The sequence below is a fragment of the Somniosus microcephalus genome, chromosome 1 (genome assembly GCF_052327205.1).
Source record: "Somniosus microcephalus isolate GS21.2 chromosome 1, FLI_Smic_1.0, whole genome shotgun sequence".
Taxonomy (NCBI): domain Eukaryota; kingdom Metazoa; phylum Chordata; class Chondrichthyes; order Squaliformes; family Somniosidae; genus Somniosus; species Somniosus microcephalus.
The window spans coordinates 263433173-263461026 of NC_140987.1; the positions used below are offsets into that span (position 1 = coordinate 263433173).

A 27854-nucleotide genomic window follows, 5' to 3' on the forward strand; every position below is an offset into this window, starting at 1 on the left:
TTTAAGCATATAAAATAAAAGCAAAGCTATGAAATGTTCTGCAAAGTATGGCGGATGCAGCTACATTGTCAGCTCTGCCCACTGCAGCTTTAGCTCCGTCCTCTACATTGTTAGTTCCACCCACTGTCACCATTGCCCCGCCCACTACCACCTTAGCTCCACCCACTATATCATTAACTCTGCCCACTGCAACTTTAGCCCCACCACTACAGTTCTAGCTCCGCCCACTATAGTGTTAGCGCTGCGCACATCTTTAGCTCCACCCACTACTGTTCTAGCTCCACTTACTGCATAATTAGCCACCGCCCACTGCAGCTTTAGATCCATCCTCTACAGTGTTAGCCCCACCCACATCTTTAGCTCCACCCACTGACACATTGTCCTGCCCACAACCACTTTAGCTCCACCCACTACATCATTGGCTCTGCTTACTGCATCTTTAGCCCCACCACTACAGTTCTAGCCCTGCCTACTACAGTGTTAGTTCCACCCATTACTGCCATAGCCCCACCCACTACTGTTTTAGCTCTTACTACATAATTAACCCCACCCAGTGTAGCTTTAGCTCCACCCATTACAGCCCGTTGGTAGATCTACGCGTAGAACCCTGAAGAACCAGCACCTGTTATTGATGTGCATGCTGGTCACCAAAAACTCCCTGGCAAAGGAAGATTGCCCGAAGAGTCTGTCATCTACAAGGCCAAGATCTTCAGCAGGGGAGCTGAAGAGAAAATGGAGGAAGTGGGTGGGGCATGTGTATTGATGTCATTAATTCTATGACTGTGGGTGTAAGGATAAAATACTGCCGCTTAAAAAAAAGTCAAAACTTGATTAAGAATAAAACCTCAAATATTAAGGATTCATCAAGCTTAAAAAGAAAGAACTTGCATTTCTATAGCGCCTTTCATGACCTCAGGACAGCCCAAAGCGCTTTACAGCCAATGAAGTACTTTTGAAGTGAAGTCAGAGTTGTAATGTAGGAAATTAGGATTGACATCCATTCACATCTATACCTGCTATAGTACTCATGTCTAAATAAATCTTGGACAATTGTGGAAAATCCAGGGTGTACTCCAGTTTTTGTAAATCGTGCTGGCAAGGAATTTGATATATTTTATCTCCGTAAAACTTTCCTCAACTTTTAAGGCATTTCCCCATGGGATTCCGTCAGTTAACTATAATGTTCATTTTACTGAATGTAGCATGGAATTAGGGTTCATTCCAAGCGCATCTGAGTGGGGCAGTGTAAGAAGTGCCCATTATATTAAGGGGACTGGCACGCTCCATTCCCTCCCATCCCCCCATTGGCTAGCTGCAACAGCTCAAATAATGTTAATGCTAATCCTTGTTTTGACTAATTGCAGTCAGCGATTCTTTCTGATTATATTCTAATAAGGCAAGTGCCACAGATCTTTCAGGTGTTGTACATTGAGGATAGTGAACTGGGTATGTAAGAGAACCCTGTAACTATCTCACTTTATCACGTGCTAATTCTAATGTAAACTTATACATGAAAATATCAAAGCGGCTTGAACCCTACACATTATTGTTTAGTGAATAACTTTTTGTATTACAAATTCCTCATGACAAATATGTTTGTCTCTCACTAATGTTAGCATTACAAAAAAGACTGATGGAAATATTTTCGTGCAATTGCAAAATGGTAATAAGAACATAAGAATAATAATGGGATACAGTATTAGGAAATATTTTCAAAGCCAGCATTTGAAATCTGGTGATCATGAGTGTCTTTTTTTTATTTAGTTACATTGGCTGAGATCAATGTTGATGCCGCTGGACCCCACTGTATAATTTCCACTAGTAATAGGAAACAAAACAATGTAAGTGAAACAGTAAAAGCATCTTATTGGGACACCAGCACCTCCACTGAGGAGATTCTTTAGACATATGGTCAAATTCTACCTGCGTTGACCACCAGGTACAATTTGCACTGTAGGCACGTACACTTGGAGTTTGGTTTTCAGATTATTGTATCCAAATTTTTTATTTATCAAAAAAAACCTTATTGCCAGATTAGTGATGCAATTACATCATTGTGCGTCAATCAATTGACAAACCCCAAGTCAACTTACAGGGCAACAGCACTCCTTTAACGAGCTGCTCACCATAAAGGCAACATGGTGACGTTGAGGAACACGTGTTGCATGGCTAGTAAGCCTCAGTGGGATCAGCAGTCTAAGAAGTAAAGCCCCGAGATATTTAAAGAATGCATTTTTAAAGAAGTCTCCATTTCATGGGCCTGTGAGTCCCCTTGGGGGGCATCTGGAAAAAACTTACAGTTTGAACCGTTCAACAAAGGAATTTGTGCTACAGATGGTGGATCAAAGGGCAGGGTTATATATCCCCCATATTTTCAATGTAAGAATTGGACAGATGACTTAAACCGAGTGGCTTACCAAAAATAAATCACTTGTGGTAATCCATGTGCACGTATGGAATTTGGGATGGGTTACATCAAATGCCTTGTTTGTGGTTTTTCCTGATGTGTATACTCTCTCTGACCACTATCCTTTCTGTGTGTACACAAGACTGACGGACACAAGTTGTGTTTTCTTACCTCTTACCAACCCCCACCCAAAATGGCAGTTAAAAATATTTATTTTCATTAGAATTTTTTAATATGCAAAGGCTCCCATAAATAAGTGCCTGATAAATCAAAATGTTGCATCTGCTAAAGTCCTCTGTCCTCACGCATGGAAATGAGACTTCACATGAATTACTGACGATAGTAATTCACAAAGTTATATTCTCTTCTTAAAATTTCATGAATTCAGTCATCAGTCCTTTTTTCCTCTTTCCCACTGAAGGTAAACCCCACCCTATCTCTTTAGTCCAGAGACAGTTTCTTAAATGTAGACCATAATACTCTTTGGTTGACCTATTGGAGCTGTGCTTGTGCAGCATGGGAAGAAATTCCCATTAATTCTTCACCCCTCCCCATCTAAATGACCCAGGCTAAAACTGGCAGAACTTCTCACTTGTAGGGCAATGTTCGAGTGCGAATGTCAGTGGAGATTGAGATTTGAACCCATTCAAGGGCAGTTGAGGTTCCATTGTTCAAACCCATAATATCTTCTTTCTTTTCAAAGGCTTTGTAATTTGAAAGGGGAAGTGCACAGTGGATATCTGGAGTGCACTGTCTGAAAGGGCGATGGACGCAGATTCGATAGTGACTTTCTAAAGGGAATTGGATTATACACTTGAAAAAGAAACATTTGCAGAGCTATGAGGAAAGAGCAGGGGAGTGTGATTAATAGGATAGCTCTTTCAAAGAGCCAGCAAAGGCACGATGGGATGAATGGCCTCCTTCTGTTCTGTATGCTTCTATGATTCTATTGCTAAAATTGTGTTATTGCTTGCAGTAAGGTTGATCACATCAATTGTGCCTGAATGGCTGATGAACAATCATAGCTGTCTGCTGTGTGCCAGTCATTCCAGTACAACAAACTTGTCAATATTGAGCACTTGAAGTCATGTAGAGTCGGAAGGGCTGAGTGAAGACATTTCCCAAAAGTTAAATTCTTGCCAATCAGCCACATGACATTACTTCAAGTTAGTAGCATTAAATAGGAGATCTGAGCTTTGGCCATATGGAGGAGGATAGCCAGGGTAAAATCACTAGTGCTTTACGGTGGTTTTCAAAGATAACTGGAATTATTTACGATGTTAACCCATACATCATAATTTGGGGCAGCTTTGTGATGCTATTTTGTCTAGGGTTTTTTGACCCAGAAGGTTGTGGGTCCACTCCAGAGACCTGAGCACAAAATCTAGGCCGACACTCCAGTGCAGTACTGCGGGAATGCTGCACTGTCGGAGGTGCCGTCTTTCAGATGAGACGTTAAACCAAGGCTTCATTTACCCTCATGGGTGGACATAAAAGATCCCAGGGCACTATTTTCGAAGAAGAGCAGGAGAGTTCTCCCCGGTGTCCTGGCCAATATATATCCCTCAGCCACCAAAACAGATGATCTGGTCATTATCACATTGCTGTTTATGGGAGCTTGCTGTGCGCAAATTGGCTGCCGTGTTTCTTACTTTACAACAGTGACGTAAAAAGTACTTCATTGGCAGTAAAGCGCATTGGGACGTCCTGAGGTCATGAAAGGCACTATATAAATGCAAGTCCTTTTTTTAGGGGCACCAAAAACTGAGTGTTAAATTTTGACAGGCACAAGTTGAACAAGACATGATTCTGATTAGGGAGAGGCTGGGCTAAAATAAAAATTCATTGCAATATTATCAAATTCATTTTCAGCGCGATCTTATTGATATATTTCAGTGCAGGATTTCAATGCTTATTAATGGGGAGGAGGTTTGTGAAGATAACGATCTTGACTGTTTAGGTAGTAACTTTCTTAAGGACTGTACTAACGCTTCTGTACCCAGATGGAAAATTTGTAGGCGTGAGTGTGAATTCAGAGTTCTGCCAGGGTTTTCTTCAGTTCTATTTCATAAGTCTTAAAAATGTACACAATTCAAAATGACATTTTACGCCAAAGGCCAGGCCTTGTGCCTATTTGAATGCTGGCAACAAGGGAATTCAGTGCTCAAAGGGTTAATTATTTTTGGGCAGGGGGAGTGGAATAAGCTGCAGTTTTAAGTCCCCATGGTGTCATTGAATAGGAGGAGATGTTTGTGTAAGTTGCAGTGGGCGGCTGGGTGGTATTAAGGCTGAGCGAATGTAAAAGAGCTGGTTGGTATTGGTACAAAAGGAAAGAGCACAGAGGACAATGACTGCACATTGCGTTGAATTTTTAGAAACAGCAATAGTTACTATGTTACGCTCTGGAGTATAATGCTTTTTAAAAAAAAGGAAAGAAAAGAAATGTAGAAATATCATACAAACCGCAATAGAACAAGGTACAAAATGGTCACTTCAAAGACACCCTTTAGGGAGAACAACCATGTTAGTCGCTGTGTAAATATGTCCCAGAAAAAAAAAATCAGAATCAGAATTTTGTTTTAAAAGTAGGAAATTCACAACCTTTAGCAATTGAAAAAGAGGTGAAGATGGGGAAATGCCCATCTGTTCAACGAGATATTAGTTGACAACCATTTTATATCATAATAGTTGTACATTCAAATACAGCGGTATCCTTAATAAAACTGAAACTTGGCAAAACCCATCACCTTATGGGGGAGAGAAAAAAATAGGCACAGTCACTAAAAGGCATCATAAAAAATCGGTGGCTGCTTCTTACTGTTAGTTCTTTCTCAGTTGCGCTCATTAATAGCTTGTGTAAACCAGACATTGTGAATTGGGAGGAAAATGGGAGGGAGAAACCAACTAGATTGTACAAGATGCCAGATACCAGCAGACTTAAAACCATCAGAATTATGTAGGCAGCTGATCCTATCTCAGCCAAATTAGCCATGCCATCCATTCTCACTGGTCCAGGCCCCTGGAATCACTGCAAAGCACTGCACACCAGTTGGTGCAATTGAGGCTGGTAGAGAAAGGCACTAGTACTTTAAAAATTTGACTTTTTTTTTCTCAACTTAGCAATACAAAAACCCTACAAAAGTACAAGGTTGGTTCGCAAATTGTTAAATGTAACCCCCAAAAAAAGTTTCAGAAAAGTAGAATGACTATGCTTTTAGCAAACACAAAAGGATCTGGCAGCTTACATGGACTGGTTGGGTATCTGGTATCCTGAGAACCCAATGTACCAGGATACACTCACATAACATGGGGGTAGATCTTGACTTTGTGGGAGAGGGTGAAACAAGTCAGCAGCCCGTTTTACATCTCTCCCCATTTATATTTCAACAACTGCAAAGGAAATAAAAGTGGGCAGAGATGTAAAGCGGGCTGCCGATTTGCTAGCACCCCTTTTACACCATGGCACAATGTCAAGATCTACCCCCATGTGACTTTGCCTTGGGCTACAGTAAAATACCTCAATGTCATAGATTTGTAGTCGGAGAGTTTATTGACCAGTTGAACCATGACATATTCTGTGTGCTTTATAAAGGTAGCTCTGTGGGAAAGTGCTACCACTGATAGCTGCTTTCCCCCGTGGTTTTGTTCTCTGTTCTTTTATTGTTCTTTCAAGATTTAATTTCAGGTCACCTGATTTCTCCTTCCTCCTCAAAACTCTGTCTGATTGGCTTCTATGACATTGATCAAGTGCAAGTCCTATTTGCACATTGAGGGAGAATCTAGGACCTGCTATCAACCAAGCCCCCTTCCCCACCCTCCTGTTTGTGGTCTCTGAACAAATTGGAATTATATGTGACTCTACAGAGAAGCTTGTTAAAAATGTAGTTAAACAGTAAAACTTGGAAAAAAGGTTTTAGCTATTACTTTCCTAGTATTATAGATGAAAGCAGATATCCATCTAGTGGCCCTTAAGGAACAAACCTCAGTTAAATATAGGACAGCTAGTGGTATTTCTTTAAGTTGCTGTTGAATAGATTAATTGTATAGTAATTACTTTTGGGACCCTATAACAAGATGTTCACTTAACTGGGATTTACCTGCAAGCTTTCTATGATAATAGATACAGATTTGCAGTATATGTCACATATGCGTCTGTTGCAAAAAGAGATTTAGGAATGGATTCTTCATGCCTGCATTTGTTGAATGTATCCAGTGTAATTAATGTCCGATGATACTTCGTTATTTGTAATGCGCTTTTTTTTTGTTCATTAATAAAAGTTGTTATAACTTCATCCTTGGCCGAAAATAGCAAATACGCCTGGATTAGTTTAAGGACTTATGAGAAATGAGAAATAAATGGTTGTTAATACACCACCACTCCTGGGCAACAGCTTATACACCATACGGTACCGTGCCACCCTCAGTCAGTGGGGTAGAACTTGCCCTCGTGCAATAGTGTAAAGATGTACCACAGAGAATCGGCAGCCCGTTTTACATCTCTCCTGATTCTTATCTCCCTTGGCTGCCGACTCGCTATCATCAGTTTTATGCTGTTGCACAAAGTCAAGTGAGTGTCTATACATCCGGAGAGGATCTGAGCCCTATCACACCTGAGCGCTTTTCAGCGGGGTCACAGGATAGCAATCAGATGAAGTAACTCTGGCTAAGTGGCCCCCCCCCCCCGCTTTGCCAACAGTAGCACCAATGCTCCCCCTAAGGTGCGACCGCGTAGCAATCGGGAGGTCCCACACAGACCGCTCACAAGCTGCTGCCGCTGGAAGATATTGTGCATGCACGGCGGCACAGCAAATGCACCCCTAACAGCTGTAGTGCTTGAGATGGGACAACTCAACATGGACCAGGAATCAAACCTGCAACCCTCTGATCTGTAAAGCTCAGTGTAATATCGCGCTACATACTTACCCACTGAGCCATGGTGGGAAGTGACACCAGGAAGGAAGTTTCCCCCTCATTCCACCCCACCCCACCCCACCCCACCCTGTGTTTTTGTTACGTTGGAACTGCCTTTGATATGTTGAAACCAAACTGAATTGTGCTATCTTGCCAACGTGATCACATCGATGGCGGAGGTGGGATGGGGCAGAAGGGCACGGAATGGCTTTTTTTTTAGATTTCTCAGTAAATTTAAATAAAGTCAAGAAGTCCTTTGCACCTGACTGTTTCGTAGGAAAAAATTCAGCAGTTAGGAATTGATGCTGTTGAAACTTTAGGATAAACAGTTTCAATATAGCAGGAAATGCGAATGACAGAGATGGCATGAATCAACGTTTGCTGTGATTGGATTCTTACAAAGTGAACATGGAAAGAATAGAATCCCAGATCTCGTTGCTTACAAAATTATTATTCCTGTGTTTCATCATAACGTAGGAGGATTGTTAACTGGCTATCTCTCTTCAATCCTGCTCACTGGCAATTCTCTAAATTCTTATTCTTTATATTATTGAAGACCTGTTCATTTATCAAGGAAATAAGGGCCATAAATATAAGGATAGTCACTAATAAATCCATTAAGGAATTCAGGTGAAACGTCTTTACTCAGAGAATGGTTAGAATGTGGAATTTGCAACCACATGGAATAGCTGAGGAAAATAGTATAGATGCCTTTAAGGGGAGGCTAAATAAATACATGAGGGAGAAAAGAATAGGATATGTAGATAAGGTTAGATGAAGTAGGGTGCGAGGAGGCTCGTGTGGAGCAGTTGGGCCGAGTGGCCTGTTTCTGTGCTGTAAATTCTATGTAAAACTCAAAACAGGGCTAACCAGTAACGTTGTCCTGGTATTGGTTATACTGTAGTTAGCTGAGCATTAGAGAGAGGATTTCCAGTGAAGTAAGGAAGGAGAGACGAGATAGTCCCTCCCAGTTCACAGTGCTCTCAGTGAGATTAGTAAAATGAGGTTAAAGTCAGTGAGAGATAGTGTGACCGTAAAGCCTGGAGAAGCAGTCACATGACAGTACAGCACCTACAGCGCTTTTTCTTGTCTGTACCTGCGACGGGTTCTGTTCCAGTGTCCGTCCCTTCATTCTCTTCCGCTGACAGTGTCTCGGAAGCCTCGGTCATTGACTTCCCAGCCACCAGTTCGGCTGCGTTGCCGTCTGCCGTCGAGACGTCTGTCACAGTCTTCTCTCGCAATGACTTCTCGTCATCTTCGTCGATCAGCACGAGCTCCGCCTGGATGGCGCCCTCATAGCCCAGCAGTTTGTTCGTTTCCTCCTCGTCCTCCACGTTCTGATACCCCATGAAGATCATTGTCACCGGATGGTCAGCACTGGCCTTGGGTGCTTCTCCCGTCGGAATCTGATGGATTGCTTTCCCTGCGTGACCTGGATGACGAGCTTTAGGGACCACTTCCAGCTTGGCTTCCTTGAGAACCATGTCTTTCTTATGTCCGCTATCTCCGGGGGTCCTCGTATCGTCAGCAGACGCACTACTTTCCGATACAGTCAGTGATTCCGACACACATTTGTTGCCACTCACATTTGTTCTCCCTGCTCTCTGTATCAGCCGATCCACTTCCGACGTGGTTAAATGATGAACCCCGTTCTCCACCACTGCACCTCCAGAACATACCTCATACACAACCTTGCTGCCATCATCGTACACCTTAACCCCTCTCTGGTGAACTCCCTCAGGACTCAAGGGAGCTGTGGAGAGGATCTTGGTTTCTCCTGTCAGTTTGTCCTTCTGTACGTTGATCTCCATGGCATACATTGCTGTAATATCAAGAACAAGCATATTAAAGGAGCAGGTAGTCTTATTATGACCAGCTGATCAAGGATTTAGATCAAAGTCTTTTCACATCTAAGGAAGTTTCTGCTTTGGGCACAATTGGCGGTCCGGGCGCAAATTGCGCTCAAAATTGCACCAGTTTTCAGACTTTTTTTTTCTTGGGTTTCCGCTCAAACGCATTTGCTTAACACCGAATGCAAAATCTGCCATGAACCAGCGCAATAGGGCAACGTTTTAAAATGTAATTTTTAAAAACAATGTTTCTGCTTTAAAAGATATTCCTTGATATATTTAAGAGTGGTAACCTGATGCTGTTTGATTAATACGGCTGAAAATGGGTTTATCACCAACAAAAATCAGCATTTTAATCAGTGTCTGGTCCGCCACCTGTGAGTAACCCGATTTTAAATAACTGAAAATGACTTTAAAAAACTATACCGAACCATTTGCTAGTTATATTGGGGTACAGTAGTCAGTTTCTTTATAAATTAAAAAGGATTATATTCCATAGCTTTTAAAAGGTGCCTGTTAGTGTCCTTGCGCTGAAAAAAAAGCTTAATTTTTAGAGCCTCCTCGAAGACCCGAAAACAGACGCAATTAGTGGCAACTCGCCATGGTGATTAACTCAATCTGGGGGAGTGGCCAGTTTTGTGGGCGGGGCCGCTTTCTAGCGCAATGTTTTTTAAACCAGCGCAAAAGATCGCGGATACTTGCTTTGCGCTGAACGTAATTTGCGCTTGAAATTCCGCGATCTTTCGTGCTGATTTGGCCGATTTCGGGCGAATTGCGCTGGAAAAAGCTACGCAACCGAGCGAAAAATCCAGGCCCAGATTTTTATTTACATACCTTTTTCATACTTTCCTAAAACTTCTGTATAGTCTCATGGAAATTCCTATTTTAAACAGTGGCAAAGGATAATAAATTAATTGGAAGCTTTGATTGGAATGATAGCTCGTTGAAGGAAAAGTGGGAGTTAACCCAGTGCTAAAACTGGTTGAGATGGACTATACCAAGATAAAGATGTAGCATATCAGTCATATTACAACTGAGTTATATGCCCCATTGAGCCTGGGCTCATGACAGCTCTACAAGTGGGGGTCTCTACCCCAATCCCATTTCCCATTAGCAGCTCACCATCATGGCAATTAGTCATTGTGTGGGTTCGGATAGTAAGCATTTGAAGGCTATTTAACTTTGTAGAGCATCATAGCTGAGCAAGGTGCTGTCCTCATTCTGACATCCGTACATTTTTCAGTTTGGATCGGCAACTGGCTATCAGAGTGGCAACCTGGGCTAATGTTGCAACCCTCAGATGCACTGATAATGGCAGCACCCCTACCGCCCACTTGATTGATAACAACAACAACAATTAGCACTTATATAGCGCCTTTAATGTAGTAAAGCATCCCAAGAAGCTTCACAGGAATGTTATCAAACAAAATTGGACACCGCACCACATTAGGGCAGGTGACCAAAAACGTGGTTAAAGAGGTAGCTTTTAAGGAGCGTCTTAAAGAAGGAGAGAGAGGTGGAGTGGTTTAGGGAGGGAATTCCAGAGCTTAGGGCCCAGGCAGCTGAAGGCACGGCTGCCAATAGTGGAGTGAAGGAAATTTGGGATGTGCAAGAGGCCAGAATTGGAGGAGCGCAGAGATCTCGGAGGCTGCAGGACTGGAGGAGGTTACAGGGAGGGGCGAGGCCATGGAGGGATTTGAAAACAAGGATAAGAATTTTAAAATCTCGGCATTGCTGGACCGAGAACCAATGTAGGTCAGTGAGCACAGGGGTGATGGGTGTACAGGACTTGGTGCGAGTTAGGACACAGGCAGCAGAGTTTTGGATGAACTCAAGTTTACGGAGGGTGGGAGACAGGAGGCCAGATAATTGATGTCAATTAACTCAGCACATACCCATGGCTCAAACTGGGGTCTTCTGGCCTGTATGGCTCAGTGCTACACCACATGGTGCTTTAACCTACCCAGCCATTGGGAAGAGCTCTTATATTCCATCAGTGCTTGGCTGAGATGAATTCGGCATTTACCAAGGCTTTAGTTTTCTGATACGGATTTTATGAATTTTGCATATATGTAGCATTATTATGATAGTACACAGGTTAGGCTGCAGCTCAGTGGTAGCACCCTCGCCTCTGACTCATGAAGGTTGTGGGTTCAAGTCCCGCTCCAGAGACTTGAGCACAAAAATCCAGACTGACACTCCAGTGCAGTATTGAGGGAGTGCTGCACTGTCGGAGGTGCTGTCTTTTGGATGAGATGAGGCCCCGTCTGGCCACTCAAGTGGACATAAAAGATCCCATGACACTATTTCGAAGAAGAGCAGGGGAGTTCTCTCCCCGGTGTCCTGGCCAATATTTATCACTCACCCAACGTCACTAAAACAGATGATCTGGTGATTATCACATTGCTGTTTGTGGGAGCTTGCTGTGCACAAATTGCCTGCCGTGTTTCCCACATTACAACAGTGGCTACACTTCAAAAAGTGCTTCATTGGCTGTAAAGCACATTGGGATGTCCTGAGGTCGTGAAAGGCGCTGTATAAATGTAAAGTCTTTCTTTATGTTAGCCTAGGTGGCAGATTATTTGATTATTTAATTTAAAGGAGTGAAGGTGCAGAGAAAAATAGCAAGAAGTATCTCAAGTGTAAGGGCGATGATCTATGAAGTAAGTTTAAAAACAATGATCTCTACAGCCTGGAGGGAAAGCTTGTTGAACTATTGTATACTATAACTAATGACATAATGGCCCGTATTTTCCGATCGGAGGCTTCCTGCGTGCGGATGCCTCCGATCTGGAAAAAATCTACGCCCTTACCTGAGGGCTCCAGAGGTCCAGCCATTTCTGCTCCTGGGCCTCTGCTCTGCGAAATGTGCAGGGCCCAGGTATCCCAGGGGCGCAGGCGGTTCGCAAGCATCCCTGGGATCGCGTGTGCCATGGGGAACCGATGGGAGAAGGGAATTCCCCTTCATACTTTTGATAGCTTAGACCCGTCAAAAGTATGAATGGAAATCACTCCAAAAAAACATCAAAACATTAAATAATTTTTTTTTAAATCACATTTTTAAAATTAGTTAAAATTACATTAAATTAAATATTCTAAACAAAAATTAAATTTTTTGAAAAAAAATTAAAGTTTTTTACAGGGCTAAAAATAAACTTACTTTTTTAAAGGTATTTTAAAATTATAAATGAGTGAAAACATTTTTTTATTTTTAAAAACTTTTTTAAACGCTTATGCTGGTAAAAGCAGACCTTATGCCTGCTTTTACCAGGCGTAAGATTTCTAAGTGATTTCAGCGGGCGGAGGTTCTGCAGAAAGCGGAACTCTCCCCCCGCAGAGGCCCTTCTCCAGGGCAGGTGGATGATCTGTCAAGAGAATTCTTGACAGATCGGAAATGCCGGTTTTCAGCGCATGTGCTTCGCATGCCTGAAACCAGCACTTGCGAGGTCCCTATGGATGTGCACACAACTCGTACACACCCGTAGGGATTGGAAAATACAGGCCAATGTATATAGCAGTATAGCATGTTAGTACACTTAAATAACATTAATCCTGAACATTACTTTTAAATCAGGCAGGATACAAAGATACAAAGGTCATAAGTATAAACAAGTGAAAAGGATTTTTATGTCGAGTTACCTCGATTCGACAGCACAGAAGCAGGCCATTCGGCCCAACTAGTCTATGCCGGCCTGTATGCCCCGCACGAGCCTCCTCCCACCCCTCATTCTAATTTAGATTAGAATGAACTTTGCGCAAAGGTTGATAAATGCCTGGAATAGTCTCACAAGCAGGGTAGTAGAGAGGCAGACTTTAAAACAAAAGGCAGTTTGGATGTTGGGCTGGGATAGTTAGAATATTAAAGGGACAAGCTTCAGTAGGCCAGGTGGTCTATTCAATGCCTTGTTTTTTTTTATATCAATGATCCGGAAAAGCTCTACCTTCTCTTCAATGCGCAGTTTTCATGAGTTAAGATTAGGTGCGACCAAACATATGAAAACCCAGAATGACGCTAAGGCCTGCTCAGGGCATTAGTTCAGCAGTAGAGTATTCTTTTAATACAGAATCATTCAAATTGCTACATACTTCAGATCAGAGGATCCCAGGCCCAATGCCTGGTCAATGCTGAGTTAACTAATCTTAGCTGGGGTGCAATTGGCGGGAGACTGAAATATGGTCTCAGCCCCTCTAAGGCAAGAGAGGGACAAACAAAATTCAGCCTTAGTTCCGGCTCCTGGTCATTAAACAGGACCTTCTTCTGGAAAAGACATTGGGCGAGGACAAGATAGCAGCTCTTGATGAATAACCTGCCAGCACTCACTGTCTTAGCCTCACACATGGACAATGCTCAGTTAGGCAAGAAGAGTGGAGACAATTGGAGGAGTGGACAAAATAGCTGCTTGTACCCTGGTCCATCAGGACATTGCAAGCCTTGCAGTTCATTCACTGCTGTTTAATCACAGAATCTTACAGCACCAGAAAGAGGCCATTCGGCCCATTGTGCCTGAATCGGCTCTTTGGTAGAGCTGTCCAATTAGTCCCACTCCCCCCTGCTCTTTCCCCAGAGCCCTGCAATGTTCTCCCCTTGAAGTATTTATCCAATTCCCTTTCAAAAGTTACTATTGAATCTGCTTCCACTTTCAGGCAGTGCGTTCCCGATCACAACAACTCGCTGTGTAAAAAAAAAATTCTCCTCATGTCGCCTCTGGTTCTTTTGCCAATGACCTTAAACCTGCGTCCTCTGGTTACCCACCCTCCTGCCAGTGGAAACAGTTTCTCCTTATTTACTCTATCAAAACCTCTCATAATTTTGAACACCTCTATCAAATCTTCCCTTAAACTTCTCTGCTTTAAGGAGAACATTTGCAGTTTTTCGAGTCTCTCCACATAACTGACATCCCACATCCCTGGTAGCATCCTAGAAAATCTCCTCTGCATCCTCTCCAAGGCCTTGACATCCTTCCTGAAGTGTGGTGCCCAGAATTGGACACAATGCTCCAGCTGGGGCCTAACCAGCGATTTATAAAGGTTTAGCATAACTTCCTTGCTTTTGTATTCTATGCCTCTATTAATAAAGCCAAGGATCCTGTATGCCTTTATAACAGCCATCTCAACTTGTCCTGCCACCTTCAAAGAACTGTGTATGTACACCCCCAGGTCTCTGTGTTCCAGCACCACCTTTAAAACTGTACCATTTACTTTATACTGAATCTCCTCTGTCACTTACCCGCCACCTTCTCTGAGCCATCCTGCCTTTTCATCGCCTCCGTCTTTTGTGAGCAGAGAGTCGGGAGGTCGGGAATCCGTGAAAAAACGTAATTCACTGCATCTGTTGGTGGTGGGGGGGGGAACAACAAAAAAACAGGAAAACAAAATGACTGGCAGCACTACGAGACTCGCTGCTGATACAGCAGAGTCCCCGGGAATGGTGTATTAAACCAGAACAATAAAAAGCAGCACCAGCACCAGGCTTTTTGCACTGAACAGCTGGATCAGAGGGAACAATGAGCAGAATCGCAATCTCATGATTGGCGTTAAATAGAGTAGCTGAGGCAGGAAATATTGAGGCTCGCCTACAAGCCGCTGAAAATTTAATTCAATCAGTGTTTCGGGATTTTGAATAGGGCTCAGTGACACACCCACGTCACAGACCATTGATTACAGCAACATTTGGTGAGAGAAAAGGCATTGTGGTTCCAAAGACAAACGGTATCAAAGTGCAAAGCACCCAGACCACCACACAGGGAGGTGCGAGATACAGCTCCTTTTTACAATTCATCTTTTTTCTCACTAGTTAACGCTTACCTCTCCTAAATTTTTGGAGTGCCGATTGTGCACGTATTTTTTTGTCATCTGACTTTCTGCTCGATGTCAGTTTTGGTGCAAATCAACTTAATGCAAAAAACATTTTCCCCCAATGCGGTTCAGCTAACATTGTGCCAGAAAAGACTTGGTTCTGAGATCATCTCGAAACTATTAATTATTTTTAGAGTTGTGGAATGCTTGTATTTCCTGCCGCTGTGTTTGGGAACACAATGCAGCAATCTGTGGCTCCCCTCTGAATACAGTGGCATGATGCCATCACAAATCCTCTGAATGCCTTTCCCAAGGTGCTGATGCCTGCAGAGATAGGGTCCAATGGCACCAACAACCATCTCCTATCTGGTCCTGGTTCCCACTGGGCATGTGTGAGCCTAGGCAGCGAGTGTTGGCAACAACGACAACAACAATTTGTATAGCACCTTTAAAGTAGTAAAACATCCCCAAGGCACTTCACAGGAGCGTTATCAGGCACAATTTGACACCGAGCCACGTAAGGAGATATTAGGGCAGGTGACCAAAAGCTTAGTCCAAGAGGTAGGTTTTAAGGAGCATCTTAAAGGAGGAGAGAGAGACGGAGAGGTTTAGGGAGGGAACTCCAGAGCTTAGGGCCCAGGCAACAGAAGGCACGGCCGCCATTGGTGGAGCAATTAAAATCGGGGATGCGCAAGAGGCCGGAATTGGAGGAGCGCAAAGTCATGATATTCAACTGATCACAGAAACACAGCCAAGGCTGTGATCCTGTTCTACTTGACATCTACACACAAGCATTTTCTTATAGGGACTCACTGCATTGTTCCTGGCTGATTTTTGCCCCCCTCTCTTATGTAGTATTATTCTGCAGCTTTTGAAGGTGTAGGATAGCGGCAGTTGTTGAAACCCTCTGAAAAGGGTTCTCTCTTTGGTACCCGGGCATGTTATGATTGTACCTAAATGTCAAATGAAAGCACTCCTTGGGAGCTACGGTTAAATTTGTCTGAAACTCAGGGGCAATGAGGCAAAGACATGAAACGGGTGCAAGCACCTAAACTCATTGAATGCAGAAGACCACTGAATGCAATGTGGTGGCAGACTGGAGGAGAGCCCGATCAACAGTTCTGGGCTCCTTCTGCGCTGGTTGCACAACTGCAAAGAAGACTTGCATTTATATGTCTCATCCAAAAGACGGCACCTGCAACGGTGCAGCCCTTCCTCAGTACTGCACTGGGAGTGTCAGCCTAGATTTTTGTGCTCAAGTCTCTGGAGTGGGACTTGAACCCACAAGTGCTACCCACTGAGCTACACATGACTGCTTTGTTATTTGCTGGTTTAGTTTGTGGACCAACTGGTTTGAAAAGGCCTGTCCTGACATTGCTTTCTCATTGGTGGATAAACCCTAAGCCAGTAGCCAAGAGCAGTTAGTGTCAGCAACTCAAGAAATATGCAAATTAATAAGACCGGCCCCAATTTTAACTCCAGGTGGGTTCCCTGCTCAGGCCCGAGTTAAAATTACAGTCGGGCCTCAATGATGCCATCGGGCCACAACATGCATATGTAAAGAAGGACCCTGTTGGCTCTGGGGGCGTGTCCCTGCTGCCTGCTCAGGAGAGCAGGTTAAAGTTGCAGATGTTGTGATCATGGCAGCTTTCGGACAGGTAAGAGCCAGGGCGATTTTAACCGCCCACCCGCCGGGTTTATGCTGAGCGAACAGGGTTAAAATTCTATGTTTCTATATTTCTTCTATGTTTCTATATTTCTTAAGGCTAAAGGGATCAAGGGGTATGGGGAGAAAGCAGGGACCGGGTACTGAATTTGGATGATCAGCCATGATCGCATTGAATGGCAGAGCAGGCTCGAGGGGCCGAATGGCCTACTCCTGCTCCTATCTTCTATGTTTCTATGTTTCTATCACCCCCATATGTGGCCCTGAGGTGCTGTGGTATGCTCCCATGTTATCAACACAGACAAAAAGCTTGGAGACATCGGCCTAGAAATTCACTATGGCCCCGCCAGCTGCCTAGCGCCCAAAAGTTAGCGCTGGGCGGGAAGCCTATAGCGATCGTCAGATATTCATTGTTAGCGCCCCAATTCGGAAGCGGGCGCTATACCAGGGTGCGCCCGCCTCCGCTTGGTGCGCTGACACTGAATATCAGTGCTCTTGGCGCCGCTGCACCAGGCGCTGCGCAGCGGCAGGCTGCGGTACTGCAGGCCTCCTCCTTCTCTTAAGGGGGAGCTGCCTGCAACGGGGAGATCGCCGCTGGATAGTGCCGGCAAATGAGCCCGGCACCACGGAGAAGTGCCGGGCTCGCGGAAAGCAGCCGGCAATGCCGCGGGGGGGGGGTGGTGGAGGAGGCCGGGGAAGGAGGTGCGGGCAGGCGGCCGCCGCAAAAGCGGCCGGCCGCACCTTCCGCTTTAAAGCGCCCCACTAAGGCAGCAGGACGGCCCCGTTTTCTGGTCGCTGTTTGCGGCCGCTTCGGAGGAGGCGGCCGCAACTAAATATGGGGATCGGCGCGGTTTCGGGGCGGAACCGGGGCACTGCGCACACCGATGACATCATCAGTGCCGGCGCAGCGCTAACGGCTACCGCCGCCAATACCGCTGCGCTGAATATCTGCGCAAACTCATTTTTGGCGCAAAATCACCCTTTAGGCGTTAACTGGGCGCAAAGCTGGCAGCGCCTTAATGAATTTCTAGGCCATCAGCTATTACTGCTACTCGAATCGGTTAGCTATTGCCAAATCAATTGGAAAGCCTTTTTTTTGCGCAAATCTGTTACAAAACCAAAACGAACCACACAACCCATATTTTGAAGGGTAAGTGTGCTACACTTGAAGGACTATCTCTCTTTTAAACGCCAACACTCATAATATCAACAGCAATAGACTGTAGTAGATGTAATTGTAGTTCCTCTGAACTGTTTGAACCCTTTAAAATTGGCCCTTTGAGTGAGAATGCCTCTTTAGACCTTTTCAGTACTAAGATAGCTTTTGAGTATAAAAATAAGCAATTAAAAAAGGTGATTCAGGTATTCATGATAGGTCTGTGCTCCCATTTGCTTAAACCACCAGGCCCTAAAGAATCATTTGATTGCTCTGTACATTTTAGTCCTCGGTGATTTACATATATATCATTTTACTATTTCAAATTATTTTTTGAGGGTGGTTTGTTATGCTGAAACAGATTTTCATTCTTAAGACATGGGATTCGTTATCAAGGCCAGCATTTATTGCGCATCCCTAGTTGCCCTTAAGAAGTTGGTGGTGAGTCTTCTTTGTAAACGCAGCACCATATTTGTGCATAGCAAGGCCCCACAAACAAAACGCGCATTTATATAGCGCCTTCAACGTAGTAAAATGTCCCAAGGCGCTTCACAAGAGTGATATCAAACAAAATTTGACAACGAGCCACATAAAGAGATATTAGGACAAAAGCCTGGTCAAAGAGGATGGTTTTAAGGAGCATATTAAAGGAGGTGGGAGAGGTAGAGAAGCGGAGAGGTTTAGGGAGGGAATTCCGGAGCTGGCAGCTGAAGGCATGGCCACCAATGGTGGAACGAAGAAAAAAGGGGATGCACAAGAGGCCAGAATTGGAAGAGCGCAGAGATCTCGGAGCGTTGCAGGACTGGAGAATGTTACGGAGATAGGGAAGGGCGAGACCATGCAGGGATTTGAAAACAAGGATGAGAATTTTAAAATTGAGGCGTTGCTGAACCAGGAATCAATGTGGGTCAGCGACCACAGGGGTGATGGGTAAACAGGACTTGGTGCGAGTCAGGATACGCACAGCAGTGTTTTGGATGAGCCAAAGTTTACGGAGGGTGGAAGATGAGAGGCCGGGCAGGAGAGCATTGGAATAGTCGAGTCTGGGGGTAACAAAGCATGGATTGTCTTTGTTGTCTCTTATTTGAATGTTTACATTATAGAACTTGTTCTACTTGAAGTGGTTCTGCAGAGTGCTGGGGCCCCTGGTGGTGTAGAATCTGCCCAGTTTATACTACAGGGCAAATTCCGCTGCAACACAAAAGCAACTGCTTAGGAAACACTGGGCTAGAAATTCAGTGGGCTTTGCGCCCAGTTACCGCCCAAATAGGGTTTCTGCGCCAGTGTAAGAGGGTGCGCTGATATTCAGCGCCGCGGTAATGGCGGCGGTAGCCGGTAGTGCTGCGCCGACACCGATGACGTCATCGGTGTGCGCAGTGCCCCGGTTCCGCCCCGCTTCCGGCCCAAACCCCATATTTAGTTGCGGCCGCCTCTTCTGCAGCGGCCGCAAACAGCGATTGAAAAACGGGGCCGTACTGCTGCGCTACTGGGGCGCTTTAAGGTGGAGGTGCGGCCGGCCGCTTTTTCGGCGGCCGCCTGCCCGCACCTCCTTCCCCGGCCTCCTCCACCGCCCCCCCCGCGGCATTGCCGGCTGCTTTCCGTGAGCCCGGCACTTCTCCGTGGTGCCGGGCTCATTTGCCGGCACAATCCAGCGGCGATCTCGCTGTTGCAGGCACCTCCCCCTTAAGAGAAGGAGGAGGCCTGCAGTACCGCAGCCTGCCACTCCGCAGCGGGTGGCGCAGCGGGGCCTACAGTGCAGAAATTCAGTTTCAGCGCCCCAAGCGGGGGCGGGCACACCCTGGAATAGCGCCCGGTTCCGACTTGGGGCGCAAAAGCCGAATATCTGACGGGCGCACCTGGCTCCGCGCGCAGCGCTAACTTTTGGGCGTTAGCCTGCTGGCGGGCCTTAACTGAATTTCTAGGCCACTGTTTGAAAGTTGAAATGGCTCAAAGATAATTTACAGTGGAAGTGACGCAAGAAGTAGGTGACAAAACTAAATGGTGAAATTTTGTGGAGGCTGTTGAAGGCAAGAAGGGATAGCAAATACAAAGAGATTTAGGGAGAGAAATCCGGAGTGTAGGGTGAGGTGACTGAATGCCCTGTCACCAATGAACGATGACAATACATTATATTATAAGAAGATAAGAACATGAGAAATAGGAGCAGGAATAGGCCATACGGCCCCTCGAGCCTGCTCCGCCATTCAATAAGATCAAGGATGATCTTCTAGTTCAACTCCACTTTCCCGCCCTATCCCCATAGCCCTTGATTCCCCTAGAGTCCAAATATCTATTGATCTTAGTCTTGAATATACTCAATGACTGAGCATCCACAGACCTCTAGGGTAGAGAATTCCAAAGATTCACAACCCTCTGAATATATTAAAGTATTAAAATATTACAAATAAGTTAAAGATTATTCCTTTAATTTGGGGCATACTTGGAGTAATCGTGTAGTATTTTTGATTTTGAAACACAAATGCACAATAAGAAGGGTTAATCAGCTGATCTGTTTGGCACAGACTATTTCCCTTTAAGAGCAGTGCTGTACCAGAGCGCTCACTCAGTGAGGGTGGTGCATACAGCTGCAGTCCCCATCTATACCACTGACAACCATACAGCCCCTGCGAACCAGTGTATCTTAGACCCAGTATGAAATGCGTACTTACCTCCATCGGGATTGGAGAGACTCTGTGGAAAAAAAAACATACACATATTAACATAATAATGCACAGAGGGTACAATGCTTTAAGGCACAGACCCTGGCTTTAAGATTAAAATCTGTGTGAATGCTGTAATTGAATTTCCAGGTTTCCATTGCAATTATTATAGAGCACGGTAACCTGACTCCTTATACAGACCTAACCAGTCGAGTATTAGTGCATTAAAAAGTCACATGATTGCATATCATCTCTATGGATGACAAGCTCTCTGCTGCATTCAAAAGGGAGAAAAGGAATTGAATGATTTTTTTTAAATGATAGACGGGAATAATGGTGGCCTCGATCCATCAATTGACATTTAACACAAATTTGTCTAGCGTGTAGCTTTTAAAGAAATGTCACGCAGTCAGTTTCATTCTTACAGCGGAGCTACACAATTGTATTTTGGTGGGGCTCACTCGGTGAGGACGAGAGGTCATACTTGAGCTCCACGGTCATTCTCCGCTACAACAATGCCATGCCAATAGCTAATGACAAGATCCTTAAACACAAGGGCTGCAGTACAAAAGGGGTGGAAGTTGTGCTACAGCTGTACAGAGCTCTGGTCAAACCCCATCTGGTGCCCTGCATTCAGTTCTGGGCATTGCACCTCAGGAAGGCTATATTGGCCTTGGAGGGGGTGCAGCGCAAAATTATACTGGGTGTAAAAGGGTTAAATTATGAGGACAGGTTGCATAGACTATGCTTGTATTCCCTTGAATATAAAAGATTAAGGGGTGATCTAATTGAGGCGTTTAAGATGATTAAAGGATTTGATGGGGTAGAGAGAGAGAAACTATTTCCTCTCGTGGGGGAGAGTCCAGAACAAGGGGGCAGAACCTTAACATTAGAGCTGGGCCATTCAGGGGTGATGTCAGGAAGCACTGCTTCACACAAAGGGGAGTGGAAATCTGGAACTCTCTCCCCCAAAATGCTGTTGAGGCTGGGGGTCAATTGAAAATGTCAGAACTGAGAGTGATAGATTTTTGTTAGGCAAGGGGTATTAAGGGTTACAGAACCAAGGCAGGTCAATGGAGTTAAGATACAGATCAGCCAGTATCTAAATGAATGGCAGAACAAGCTTGAGGGGCTGAATGGCCTCCTCCTGTTCCTATAATGCATTGCTGAATCCCAGCATAGTATATTTTTAGGAACAAATAGATGTAAACGGATATGATATAATTGGAATTATGGAGACATGGCTCCAGGATGACCAAGTCTGGGAATTCAACATCCAGGGGTATTCAATATTCAGGAAGGACAGGAAAAAAGGAAAAGGAGGTGGGGTAGCATTGCTGGTTAAAGAGGAGATTAACACAATTGTAAGGAAGGATATTAGCTCTGATGATGTGGAATCTGTATGGGCAGAGCTGAGAAATACCAAGGGGCATAAAACGTTAGTGGGAGTTGTATGCAGACCCCCGAACAGTAATGCTGAGGTTGGGGATGGCATTAAACAGGAAATTAGAGATGCGTGCAATAAGGGCACAGCAATTATCATGGGTGACTTTAATCTACATATAGATTGGGCTAACCAAATTAATAACAATACTGTGGAGGAGGAATTCCTAGAGTGTATACGGGATGGTTTCCTGGACCAATATGCCGAGGAACCAACTAGAGATCAGGCCATCTTAGACTAGGCATTATGTAATGAGAAAGGATTAATTAGCCATCTTGTTGTGCGAGGCCCCTTGGGGAGGGGCGATCATAATATGATAAAATTCTTCATTAAAATGGAAAGTGAAGTAATTGACTCAGAGACTAGGGTCCTGAATTTAAATAAAGGAAACTACGATGGTATGAAGCACAAGTTGGCTAGGATGGATTGGGGAATGTTACTTAAAGGGTTGACGGTGGATAGGCAATGGCAAACATTTAAAGATCGCATGGATGAACTACAGAATTTGTTCATCCCTGTTTGCCATAAAAATAAAACAAAAAAGGTGACTCAACCGTGACTAACAAGGGAAATTATGGATAGCATAAGATCCAAGGAGAGGGCATATAATTTGGCCAGAAAAAGCAGCAAACCTGAGAATTGGGAGCAGTTTAGGATTCAGCAAAGGAGGACAAAGGGATTAATTAAGAGGGGGAAAATAGATTATGAGAGTAAGCTTGCAGGGAACATAAAAACTGACTGTAAAAGCTTCTATAGATATGTGAAGAGAAAAAGATTGGTGAAGTCAAGCGTAGGTCCCTTGCAGTCAGAATCAGGGGAATTTATAATGGGGAACAAAGAAATGTTGACCAATTAAATACATACTTTGGTTCTGTCTTCACAGAGGAGGACACAATTAACCTCCCAGAGATGTCGGGGGAACATAGGGTCTAATGAGAGGGAGGAATTGAATGAAATCAGTACTTGTAGGGAAATGGTGTTAGGGAAATTGACAGGATTGAAGGCCGATAAATCCCCAGGGCCTGATAATCTACATCCTAGGGTACTTAAGGAAGTGGCCCTAGAAATAGTAGATGCATTGCTGGTCATCTTCCAAAATTCTATAGACTCTGGAACAGTTCCCATGGATTGGAGGGTAGCTAATGTAACCCCACTATTTAAAAAAGGTGGTAGAGAGAAAACGGGGAATTATAGACCGGTAAGTCTGACATCGGTAGTGGGGAAAATGCTAGAGTCCATTATAAAAGATGTAATAGCAGAGCACTTGGAAAACAGTGACAGGATCGGACAAAGTCAACATGGATTTACAAAAGGTAAATCATGCTTGACTAATCTACTGGAATTTTTTGAGGATGTAACTGGTGGAATAGATAAGGGAGAACCAGTGGATGTGGTGTATTTGGACTTCCAGAAGGCTTTCGATAAGGTCCCGCATAAGAGATTAGCGTGCAAAGTTAAAGCACATGGGATTGGGGGTAAGGTACTGTCTTGGCTAGAGAACTGGTTGGCAGACAGGAAGCAAAGAGTTGGAATAAACGGGTCTTTTTCCAAGTGGCAGGCAGTGACTAGTGGGGTACCGCAGGGATCGGTGCTAGGACCCCAGCTATTCACAGTACAAGAAACTCTCTTTTTACCGGCACCTAAATAACCAGAAATCTCTCTTAACCGGCAAAATTCAGGAGTAGGTTCAGATAAGTTTTACTTCATATTAGTGGCTGTGTAACCGGGGTTCCTGGATCTGTGGCCGTGTAACCGGGGTTCCTGCACCTGTTGCCATGCAACAAGGATGCCTGGATCTGTGGCTGTGAACGGGACTCTCGCACCTTAGTAAGTACACCTCTCTGTAATTTGGACTTTTTAATCAACCAGCACCACGCCGGTCCCGTCGGTGCCGGATAAAAAAGAGTTTCCTGTATATATAAATGATCTAGACGAGGGAACTAGATGTAATATCTCCAAGTTTGCAGACGACACACAGGTGGGTGGGCATGTGTATTGTGAGGAGGATGCAGAGAAACTCCAATATGATTTGGACAGGTTGGGTGATTGGGCAGAAGTATGGCAAATGCAGTACAATGTGGATAAATGTGAGGTTATCCACTTCGGTGGCAAAAACAGGAAGACAGATTATTATCTGAACGGCAATAGATTGGTAAAAGGGGAAGTGCAACGAGACCAGGTTGTCCTTGTGCACCAGTCGCTGAAGGTAAGCATGCAGGTGCAGCAGGCAGTTAAGAAGGCAAATGGTATGTTGGCCTTCATAGCGAAAGGATTCGAGTACAGGAGCAAGGATGTCTTGCTGCAGTTGTACAGGGCCTTGGTGAGACCACACCTTGAGTATTGTGTGCAGTTTTGGTCACCTTATCTGAGGAAGGATGTTCTTGCCATGGAGAGAGTGCAGCGAAGATTCACCAGACTGATACCTGGGATGGCAGGAATGACATATGAGGAGAGATTGGGTCGATTAGGCTTATATTCACTAGAGTTTAGAAGAATGAGAGGGGATCTCATTGAAACTTATAAAATTCTAACAGGACTAGACAGACTAGATGCAGGAAGGATGTTCCCGATGGTCGGGGGAGTCCAGAACCAGGGGTCATAGTCTAAGGATAAGGGGTAAGCCATTTAGGACTGAGATGAGGAGGAATTTCTTCACCCAGAGAGTGGTGAACCTGTGGAATTCTCTGCCACACAAGGCAGTTGAGGCCAATTCATTAAATATATTCAAGAAGGAGTTATATATATTTCTTAAGGCTAAAGGGATCAAGGGATATGGGGAGAAAGCAGGGACAGGGTACTGAATTTGGATGATCAGCCATGATCTCATTAAATGGCGGAACAGGCTCGAGGGGCCGAATGGCCTACTCCTGCTCCTATCTTCTATGTTTCTATGTTTAATTGCTACCGCTTGAGAATCTTTAGATTAAACTGAATGGAAAGTGTGACATGAGGCCGATCAAAAATTAGTTTTAGTCCCTACTGAAACAACAAAAACTTGCATTTATATATCACCTTTAATGTAGTAAAACATCCCAAGGGGTTCCACAGGAGCAATTATCAAACAAAATTTGACACCGAGCCACATGAGGAGATATTTGGTCAGGTGACCAAAAGCTTGGCCCAAGAGGTAGGTTTTAAGGAGCGTCTTAAAGGAGGAGAGAGAGGAGGAGAGGTTTAGGGAGGGAATTCCAGAGCTTAGGGCCTAGGCAGCTGAAGGCACGGCCGCCAATGGTGGAGCGATTAAAATCAGGGACACGCAAGAGGCCAGAATTGGAGGAGCACAGAGATCTTGGAGGATTGTAGGGCTGGAGGAGGTTACAGAGATAGAGACACATGTGATCATTCATTCACCCTATGCTATAGAATAATTAACTTGTCTCCAACAAGTGACAAAGCAAACGATTGTACTAGGGTTGCCAACTCTCCAGGATTGCCCTGGAGATTGCCCAGCAGCTGTTGCGAGCAAAACCCATGGCTTTAAAACATTTTTTGTTATGTTTTCACTTTCTTTGAACACTTTTGTTTATCAGTTACAAAAATAAAACGGCAATTTGACTGACAGTCAAGAATCATCTAAAAAGGGTAATGAGGAGTCTTTTCGCTTTCCGATTGGTGCAGGAAGCCGGGCTGCCACAAGAATGGATGGGGAGTGGTGGCCAATGGTGGGACTGTGGGGGGGGGGGGGGCAGGAGGTCATGTGACAAAACCTCCAGGAATACGCCCAACTGGAGTTGGCAACCCTAGGCTGTACTAATGTCACCTTTAAGTAGATTCAGCTCTCTCATAATTGCGTTGGTTACTGATCTAACCCCTTTAAACTACAGGGCAGATTTCACAGCAACTGTGGCAATAGGGCATGTGCAAACATATTTGCGCACAGTTGTTTGGAAGTTGTGAATCATGACTGACGGCTGGAAAGATCTTCCCTGAAAGTACATTTGAGAGGAAAATCTCCTCTATGTGCTATGGTAGTTATTCCTGAAGGTGCATCTAAAGAATGAAAGAAGAGCAGGAGGGTTCTTCCCGGTGTCCTGGCCAATATTTATCCCTCATCTAATATCACCAAAAACAGATTAACTGGTCATTTACCTCATTGCTGTTTGTGGAATCTTGCTGTGTGCAAATTAGCTGCCGCATTTCCTACAATACAACAGTGACTACACTTCAAAAAGTACTTAATTGGCTATAAAGCGCTTTGGGATGTCCTGAGGTCGTGAAAAGTGCTGTAGAAATGTAAGTTCTTTCTTTCCTTCCTGACTGACTGGGTTTGTGCTTGTGTATTAATGTTTAAGCACAGACAAGCTTGAGGCTAGCACTCCTCTCTGCTTGGAATATCACAGTAGATTTTGGTACTGATTGCTTGCTGATGGCTGTGGAACTGCACACCCACGTGAGTCAACACATTTAGGGGGATTGGAAGAGGGGCGGAAATTAGAAGTTTTTTTTTCATAGAGCCTTGTATTCAGCCATCAGGGCAGCATAGACATGTTGGGTGATGTTGGTCAAAGGCATCCCATGGCACATTCGCTTCTCATCACTGAAGAAAATGTCATTTCATTTTGCTTACAATGCAAGTACTCAACTGAGACCAAATGTAAACCTATTGGCCAATCTCACTTGGAATCTCAGCAAGGCAAGTACTTACCATTTGTGCAATGTACTCAGTAATCACATGATGATGTTCTCCCTAACAATAACTCATTTCATTGAATTATAGAATGAGACAGCACAGAAGGAGGCTATTCGGCCCATCATAGCTGTGCCGGCTCTTTGAAAGAGCTAACCTTTCCCCATGGCCCTGCAAAATTTTCCCCATTCAAGTATTTATTCAATTCTCTTTTGAAAGTTACTATTGAATCTGCTTCCACCACCTTCTCTGCTCTAAGGAGGTCAAGCCCAGCTTCTCAAGTCTCTCTATGTAACTGAAGTCCCGCGTCTCTGGTACCATTCCGGTAAATCTCCTCTGCACCCTCTCCATTGAGCATGAAGCATCTCCTAGGTGCAGTGCAGAGAGGAGCATCAGGTGAGGAGGATTATAAGAGTGGACTTGACAACAGGCACTGTTCTCTTATGAATTATGTAGCACTCTCGCCTCTGACTCAGAAGGTTGTGGGTTCAGAGTCCCACTCCAGAGATTTGAGCACAAAAATCTAAGCTGACACTCCAATGCAGTGCTGAGGGAATGCTGCACTGTCGGAGGTGCCGTCTTTCGGCTGAGACGTTAAACCGAGGCCCCGTCTGTTCTCTCAGGTGGACGTAAAAGGTCCCATGGCACTATTTCGAAGAAGAGCAGGGGAGTTATCCCCAGTGTCCTGGCCAATATTTATCCCTCAATCAACATAACAGAAACAGATTATCTGGTCATTATCACATTGCTGTTTGTGGGAGCTTGCTGTGCGCAAATTGGCTGCAGTGTTTCCCTACTTTACAACAGTGACTACACTTTAAAAGTTCATCATTGGCTGTAAAGCACTTTGGGACATCCTGAGGTTGTGAAAGGCTCTATAGAAATGCAAGTCTTTCTTTCTTTCATATTCTTTTCTGCGCTATTTTATAAAAAAGCACTAACCTGTTTAGAACTTGCCTGTTTTAACATCTGTGTTAAAATGCGCAGGGAGGGATTTAGTATGAGTGTGTTGAAAAATATATCCGCTGATTCTATCACGGAGATGTTGATTTGTGGAGGGTAATTTTCTAAGTATACATGGGGTGGTGGGGAACCTTGATTACTGTCATGCATATCGCAAAATGACACCTCATTGATTTTGATTGGTCGCTATTTTGTTTCAAATTTGTAATGCCATTTGTTGTTATAAAAACATACCGGGAACAATTTTTAACCTTCCCAATCACCTCCAGCGTTTTGCATGCACCCGATATGGACTTTGCTGAACCCGGCTGCATTTCTGGGTTCAGCTCATGTTAACTATCGCCTCCGATTTGCTGCTTGATCAATGGGGGCTT

The 27854-nt window shown here is 44.4% G+C and overlaps 1 protein-coding gene across 3 annotated transcripts in view; it reads right to left on the reverse strand.

The window, feature by feature from the left end:
• Positions 1–27854, reverse strand: part of palm2akap2 (PALM2 and AKAP2 fusion) — a 391333-nt gene that overhangs the window by 16139 nt on the left and 347340 nt on the right. For 2 of the 3 annotated variants that reach the window (XM_085993245.1, XM_085993256.1), the window contains 3 exons: positions 20456–20477; positions 14396–14497; positions 8415–9140 (listed from right to left, as the gene is read on the reverse strand). In XM_085993245.1, coding sequence (XP_085849371.1) covers positions 8415–9140; positions 14396–14497; positions 20456–20477 — 850 coding nt within the window. Of the gene's footprint in view, positions 1–7416; positions 9141–14395; positions 14498–20455; positions 20478–27854 lie in introns of those variants that run through there. The other variant, XM_085993267.1, reaches the window with a different exon arrangement.